This window comes from Pinus tabuliformis, chromosome 7 (genome assembly GCF_031772625.1).
Source record: "Pinus tabuliformis cultivar Carrire ecotype Pingquan chromosome 7, CPIR1, whole genome shotgun sequence".
Taxonomy (NCBI): Eukaryota; Viridiplantae; Streptophyta; class Pinopsida; order Pinales; family Pinaceae; genus Pinus; species Pinus tabuliformis.
In genome coordinates, this window is record NC_142293.1 from 552,428,409 (window position 1) to 552,436,214 (window position 7,806).

General features: G+C 42.1%; 1 protein-coding gene across 1 annotated transcript in view; it reads left to right on the forward strand.

The window, feature by feature from the left end:
• Window positions 1-2,104: 2,104 nt before the first annotated feature.
• Window positions 2,105-7,806, forward strand: part of LOC149248565 (uncharacterized) — a 392,334-nt gene continuing 386,632 nt past the window's right edge. The window contains exon 1 of the mRNA XM_089450455.1: window positions 2,105-2,539. Coding sequence (XP_089306581.1) covers window positions 2,105-2,539 — 435 coding nt within the window. The remainder of the gene's footprint in view (window positions 2,540-7,806) is intronic.

Below are 7,806 nucleotides of genomic sequence, written 5' to 3' on the forward strand. Positions count from 1 at the left end.
AAACAAGATCATCTACAAGATCTGAGATTCCGTATGGCATATCTCTATGATCATTCTTATGGCTCATATACCCTCTCCATGTGGCTCGCTTCATGTACAGTGACTCGTTTCCTATGGCTCACACTCAAGCTCTGTGGCCCGCTCAATCTGTGGCTCACTGTCACTCTATGGCTCGCTCAATCTGTGGTTCGCTATATTCACTGTGGCTTGCATATCTTCTCTAAGGCTCACATTCTATCACAAAAGTTCGCATTCTATCTGTGGCTTGTAGTTGTCATTCTCTAGCTTGTATTGTTATCTTTGTGGATCACTTTATTTCTATGGCTCACATTTATGATTCTATGGCTTGTATACTTCTCTGTGTAACATATGATAATATGACATTGACCTTGAGCATTTATAGTAGTGACACTTATGACGGTTATACAGAGCAGTCATATTTGTGATGAATATAATGTTTGGGCAGCGACTTTAGTTTTATAACAGTGACCTCAATATATGACAGTGACCGTAATGCACATGTAAATGATATCAACCTTAGTATATGACAGTGCATTGATATATGCGCCCTTGATCTTGTTGAAAATAATACCAAGGAGACGTGTTACTAGGCATTTATCCCTTTTAGCCTAGTAGAGTCTAGACACATTAATGACTTTTGTCTTGGTGACATTTATGAGTTATATTAATGCTATGGGTGGAAGAGATACTTAAAAGTGGTGTACCATGTACTTCTTCTAATATTAAAGTCACTTGTACTTTATAAAGTGACTTTATGTGTAAAGTGCATAGTTCACTTTTCTAATATTAAAGTGAGTTGAGAAAATCACTTTATGAGAAAAATAGAAAATGTATACAACTTGAAAAAGGTAGTAGGAGGCTTTTAAGTAATGGGGCCAGTGTGTAAGGGGGGTCATTTGGGAAAAGTGATCTCAACCACACATATTGAGATTTGAAGATTAAATCTCAACCATTGAATCCTAGGGTTAGGTATTCAATCTTTTCGAAAAGACAAAAGGAGAAAAGGGAGGCTCATTCTTCACCTTACACTTGAGAGAAGAAGAGTAGAAGAGGAGAGGAGAAACTTCAAGGAGAGTTTGCAGCTAGAGGAGCGCTCAAATTCCTAGGCAAAGGAGGCAGCTACAGCAACACAAAAATTGAGGAGCAAGAGAGCCATAGACCAACACGAAATTCGAGGTAGAGAGAGGCATGAGTTTTGAGGCAAAGGGCTGCACGGTTTTTGAGGAAAACAACAACATGAATTCAAGGTTTTTGGGCACGAAATCTGAGGGTATTCAGCTGCTGCTTGGCCCAAAATTCCAGGCATGAGTTTCGAGGCAGCTGATAAGTGGGAGCATAGAAATCGAGGCTCAGACCAACACAGAATTCGAGGTACTACAGGCTGTTTCAGGCATAGAATTCAAGGCATCTACAACACAGATTTCAAGGCTGAGTTTGCACAGAAAACGAGGCATATTTGGCACTGTTATTGAGGCAGAAATTTGTAAAATTTGGAAATTATTTTAGTGGGCACAAATCTCCAGAAATTGAGTTTAATGCTTGAGCTGAAGGAGATAAATACTGTGGTTAATTTTTTATGTACTTAGACTAATTTTCTCAAGTAATAAAATCATCCTTTGAAGACCAGTTTTCCCCAAAAGGATGTAGGGTTTTTCTGGGGTCACCTTGACCAAAAATAAGTGTCTTTCATGCTTGAATGCTTGCTTAAATTATTATTTAATTACAACTGATAGGAAATGTGAAAAATAGTAGAAGTACTCTTTGAATGTTTACAAATAATGCATTCTGAAATTTATATCAGCATGTCAAAACATGTGCGTTTGGTCAAATGAACACATGTGAAATTGTAAAATGGGTTAGGGTGCAGATCATTAATTTTCTACATGGTATCAAAGCTTAGTTGAGCCAAGTTGAGGCCTAGATCTTCATTTTCGGTCAGATGATAAAGAGGTCAGCAAGCTACCAAAGTCTCAAACAATGAACCATACCTTTGAAACTTTGCCAGAAACCCAAAGAATTCAGCAGTTCAGAGGGAGATTGGTTCTAGCTTCCAGATTTGCTTCATTTTGTTGGTTGTGGGGTCATGGCTACTAGGTTGAGAGTAGAGGACAGATTGATGGGAGCTGAAAACTTTGGCATATGGAAGGAGAGGATTATGCATTTACTAGAGGAGGTGGAAGTGTGGGATATTGTACAAGCAGTTGTACAACCGCCCACTGATCCAACTCTATTGGTAGAGTTCACCAAGAAAAATGTGAAGGCAAAGAGGATCCTTCTAGATGCCATCAAGGATCATTTGTTCAGTCATGTTTCAGGGATGAGATATACATATCAGATGTGGGAGTCCTTGGTCTCTTTGCACCAGAGTTCTAATGAGAACAAGAAGATGGTGTTGAGACAAAAATTACGCAACACCAAGATGACCAAGACCGACAATGTGACATTTTTCCTCACCAGAGTCTCACAGGAGAAAGATGAGTTAGCTACTATTAGAGCGACTATTCCAGAGGAGCAGTTGGTACACATTGCTTTAGAGGGGTTCACTGAGAAGTGGAATAGTTTTATCCACAGCTTGGTGGCTAGAGAGCATTTTCCTAGATGGAAGAGGATGTGGGACGATTTCCTTTAGGAGGAGATCAGGAGAAGCATGCACAGTGGCAGCAAGAGTGGTGGGGGAGGTGAAGAGGAGAATGTTGCTCTTGCGGCAAAAGGCAAGAGGACAAAGAAGATCAAGAAGGGGTCTTCTAGTGGAGCAAAGTAGGATAAGGGGAAGCAAAAGGCTAAGGAGAAGGACATGAGCAAAGTGAAATGCTTTGCTTGTGGGAAGATGGGTCACTATGTAGTTCAGTGTCCCAACAAGAAGGTTAAGAAGAAACAAAGTGTTGTAGCTACAATAGATGTGGATGAGTTTCCGACTATGTTTGATTCAAAGTGTGCTTTGGTGGTGAGTTTAGCCACTCCTATCATATCTTCCTGTGCATGGTTCATAGGCAGTGGAGCATCCTTGCCATATGACCGAAGTTAGAGAGTACTTCACGAGCCTTTTGGAGGATGACATTGACTTGGAGGTTGTGGTTGGCGACAACTCCAAAGTCAAGGAGGTAGGTATCGGGACAATATCATTTCAGAGGGAGTCATTACCTCCTCTGAAGGTGACAAATGTTCTTTATGTTCCAGGGTTGAAGAAGAGTTTGATATCATTTTCCACCTTGGAGGACAGGGGGCATGAGCTTTATGTTCCAGGGTTGAACAAGAGTTTGATATCAGTTTCCACCTTGGAGGACAGGGGGCATGAGGTACTGTTTCGGAAGGGACATGTGATTTTGTATCGTAGAGGATCCAGTGTCGAGTCTGCTCGTATGATTGGAGCTCATAGTGGGAGACTATACAAACTCATGTTTCAGACTCTTTGCGCTAGGTGGCGCGGACTAGTAGCAATGGTTTATGTGAGTCGTGGCACAGAAGAATGGTCCATTTGCACCATGGAGATTTCAGGATGTTGAGGGAGATGGTTATCGGGTTGCTAGACTTCAGCATTGATCATCGTGATGTGTGCTTTGGGAAAGTACACCAAGACACCTTTCTAGAGCAGTGACAACATAGCCGCAGGTGTCCTTGATTTGATTCATTCTGATGTATGTGGTCCTATGTCCCATGTCTCATTGAGCGGATATGAGTACTATGTGACTTTCATTGATGACCACTCCAAGAGGACTTGGATTTTCTTTCTGAAGACCAAGGATGAGGTCTTACAATGATTCCAAGAGTTTAAGGCTCTTGTGGAGAATCATATAGGGAGGAAGATCAGGGTGTTGAGATCAGACAATGGGGGTGAGTACACTTCAACAGAGATGAGAGACTTTTGTGGGAGTGTCGGCATAAAGAGGGAGCTCATTGTGCCTTATAACCCTCGGCATAATGGGGTGGCAGAGAGGAAGAACATGACCATTGTGGGTGCAACTAGAGCGATGCTGCATGATCAAAGTTTACCTTTCTTCTTGTGGGCCGAGGCAGTTAACACTGATGTTTATTTGCAGAACATGAGCCCACACAGAGTCTTGGGGAGCAAGACTCCTGAGGAGATATATACCGATAAGAAGCCATAAGTTGGGCACATTAGGATATTTGGGTGCCTTACATATTCACATGTCCCTGACAAGAAGACGATGAAGCTAGAACCCACAACAGAGAGAGGTATATAGATGGGTTACAATGAGACTAACAGAGCCTACCGCATATACATTCCTGCACAGAGGAAGATTGTCTTGAGGTGGGATGTGAGATTTGAGGAGGTCTCGGGAGATTGATCAGGTAGAGCAACAAGCTCCTTAGTAGGGGTCCACACCACGGGTTTCAAGAGCATCAGGTGGTACATCATGATCACGAGGTTCACCTTCTTTAGGGTTGACAGGTTCATAGAGCATAGCTTTGCTTGGTACCGGATCACCCACTGCAGGTTCATCGGGCACAGTATTTCAGAGTTCGGGATCTCCTTTGGTTATTTCAGAGCCTTCCTCGCCAGGAGGAGAGATATCAAATGAGGTTTTTCCCATACCTCCATAAGAGACCACTTAGAGAAGAGGAAGCCAAGATGGCTTCGGGAGACCTTAAAGGAGGCTCAGGAGGCAGTGGGGAGACCCAAGTGGTCAATGAGGGAGAACAGACTGCTAGAGAGGTTGGGTGGCTTCGCAGGAGATGTTGTAGAGACAAAGCCATCTAGTTTTGAGGAGGCCACTAGACAGTAGATCTGGAGGGATGCCATGATGGAGGAGTATGCCTCTATCATGAAGAATGATGTCTAGGAGGTAGTGCTATGTCCTGATGGGAAGTTAGTTGTGACTTCTAGGTGGCTATACAAGATCAAGCATGCTGCAGATGGCAGCATTGAGAAGTTCAAAGCTCGATTTGTGGCGCGGGGGTTCTCACAGGTATAGGGAGTTGACTATGAGGAGACCTTTGCAACGATTGCTCGTTATACTTCCATTAGAGCAGTGGTATTTATAGCAACTGAGATGGGATGGAGGATTCACCAGATGGATGTGAAGACCACCTTTCTCAGTGGTGTTATACAGGAGGAGGTGTACATTGAGCAGCCCAAGGGCTTTGAGTTGCATGGGATGGAGTCTCATGTGTGTAGGTTGAAGAAGGCCTTGTATGGACTGAAGCAAGCATCGACGGCATGGTACGAGAGGATAGATGCCTACTTGCAACAACTGGGTTTCCAGAAGAGTGATGTAGATCCGAATTTATACTTTATTTTGGTAGGTGATGATCCACTTATTTTGGTACTGTATGTGGATGACTTGTTTATTATAGAGGAGGACAGTCTCATCCAACATTGCAAGAGAGATCTTGCTTCAGATTTTGATATGACTAATATGGGGCTGATGCATTATTTCTTGGGGATGGAGGTTTGGCAGGAGGATGGGCACATCTTTATGGGCCAAGGCACATCTTTGGGGATGGATGGTTGCAGGCCTATGGCTACTCCTATGATCATCAACTGGAAGAAGCTGCATCATGTTGATTCTGAGTTTGTGGATCCCACTTTATATCGTTAGCTGATTGGTTCATTGATGTATCTGGTCAATACTAGACTAGATATTTGTTTTGCAATCAATGTAGTTGCAAAACATGCGTCGAGATACTTGCAAGGTACAATGGATTATGGGTTGGACTATGTCAGATGTGATGGGGTCAGATTGATTGGTTGCATGGACTCAGATTGGGCTGGCAGTGTTAGTGATCGATAGAGCACTTCCGAATGTTGTTTCTCATTGGGCTTGGCAGTTGTGTCATGGTTCTGCAAGAAAAAAGATCAGTGGAATTGAGCAACACAGAGGCAGAGTACTTGGCAGTTAGTCAGGTAGGATGCGAGGTATTATGGCTTCGCAAGATGCTTCATGGACTATTTGGTCAGATGCTGAGACCAATTACAATTTACTGTGACAAGCAAGGTTTTGTTAAACTCTCTAAGAATCTAGTATTTCATGATTAGTCAAAGCATATAGAGATAAGATACCACTTCATTAGAGACTGGGTTCAATGAGGGGCTGTGCAGCTTGAGTATATATCCACTGATGAACAGGTAACAAACATTCTCACCAAGTCATTGCCAAAAGGAAAGCATGTCTTTTTCAGAGACAAAATGGGAGTGGTGAGCAACACCTTCCTCGGTAAGAAGGAATGTTGAAAATAATACCAAGGACAGTGTTATTAGGCATTTATCCCTTTTAGCCTAGTAGACTCATCAATGACGTTTGCCTTGGTGACATTTATGAGTTATATTAATGTCATGGGTGGAAGAGATACTTAAATGTGGTGTACGATTTACTTTTTCTAATATTAAAGTCACTTGTACTTTATAAAGTGACTTTGTGTAAAGTACATAGTTCAATTTTCTAATATTAAAGTGAGTTGAGAAAATCACTTTATGAGAAAAATGGAAAAGGTATACAACTTGAAAAGGTAGTAGGAGGCTATTAAGTAATGGGGTCAATGTGTGAGGGGGGTCATTTGGGAAAAGTGATCTCAACCACACATCTTGAGATATGGAGATTAAATCTCAACCATTGAATCCTAGGGTTAGGGATTCAATCTTTTTTAAAAAACAAAATGAGAAAAGGGAGGCTCATTCTCCACTTCACTCTTGAGAGAGGAAGAGGAGAAGAGGAGAGGAGAAACTTCAAGAAGAGTTTGCAGCTAGAGGAGGGCTTAAATTCCTAGGCAAAGGTGGCAACTACAACAACACAAAAATCAAGGAATAAAGAAGCCATAGACCAACACGAAATTGGATGTAGAGAGGCATGAATTTCGAGGCAAAGGGATGCACAGGTTTTGAGGAAAACAACAACACGAATTCCTAGATTTCTGGGCACGAAATCTGAGGTTATTCAGCTACTGCTTGGCCTGAAATTCCAAGATCAAGTTTTGAGGCAGTTGATAAGTTGCAGTGCAGAAATCAAGGCTTAGATGAACGCAAAGTTCGAGATGCTGCAGGCTGCTTCAAGCATAGAATTTGAGGCATCTACAACACAAATTTCAAGGCTACGTTTGCACAGAAAGCGAGGCATATTTGGCATTGATATTGAGGCAGAAATTTCTGGGCATGAAATTTGTAAAATTTGGAAATTATTTTAGTGGGCACAAATTTCCAGAAATTGAGTTTAATGCTTCAGCTGAAAGAGATAAGTACTGTGGTTAAATTTTTATGTAATTAGACTAATTTTCTCAAGCAATAAAATCATCCTTTGAAGACCTATTTTCCCCAAAATGTTGTGGGGTTTTTCCGGGGTCACCTTGAGTGTAGTGTTTTAAAACTAGGTCGGTCCGAATCGGATTCGACTTGGTAGACCAAGCCAGACCCTTGCCTGGGTCAGCTAGGTAGAAAAACCGGTCTGATGGTCGGTCCATTACCAAACTGGCGGAGCCCGTCTTAAACCGACCGAGCTAGTCTGTTGGGAAAAACGACAAGTCGGACTTCAAACTCAATTTTTTTTTTTTTTTCTTTTTTCTTAATTCCCCTACCCGTCTCCCAAGCTTATAAAAGTGACCCAACCCCCTCACATTTATCTCATTGCATTTGTGTGAGCATTTGTGAGGAGTTTGTGAAGAGTTGGAGTTGGTTTTTGAAGCAGTAGTGAGGAGGAGCCATGGGTTTCCCCATCTGACTCTGATTCAGACTCTGAACCAGATGATCTTGCCTTGTTTAGCAGTAGTGACTAGTGATGTTTTGTTGTAGAGCGCATTTAGAGCCTTGTTGGTTATGTGTTTTTGTTCTGATCT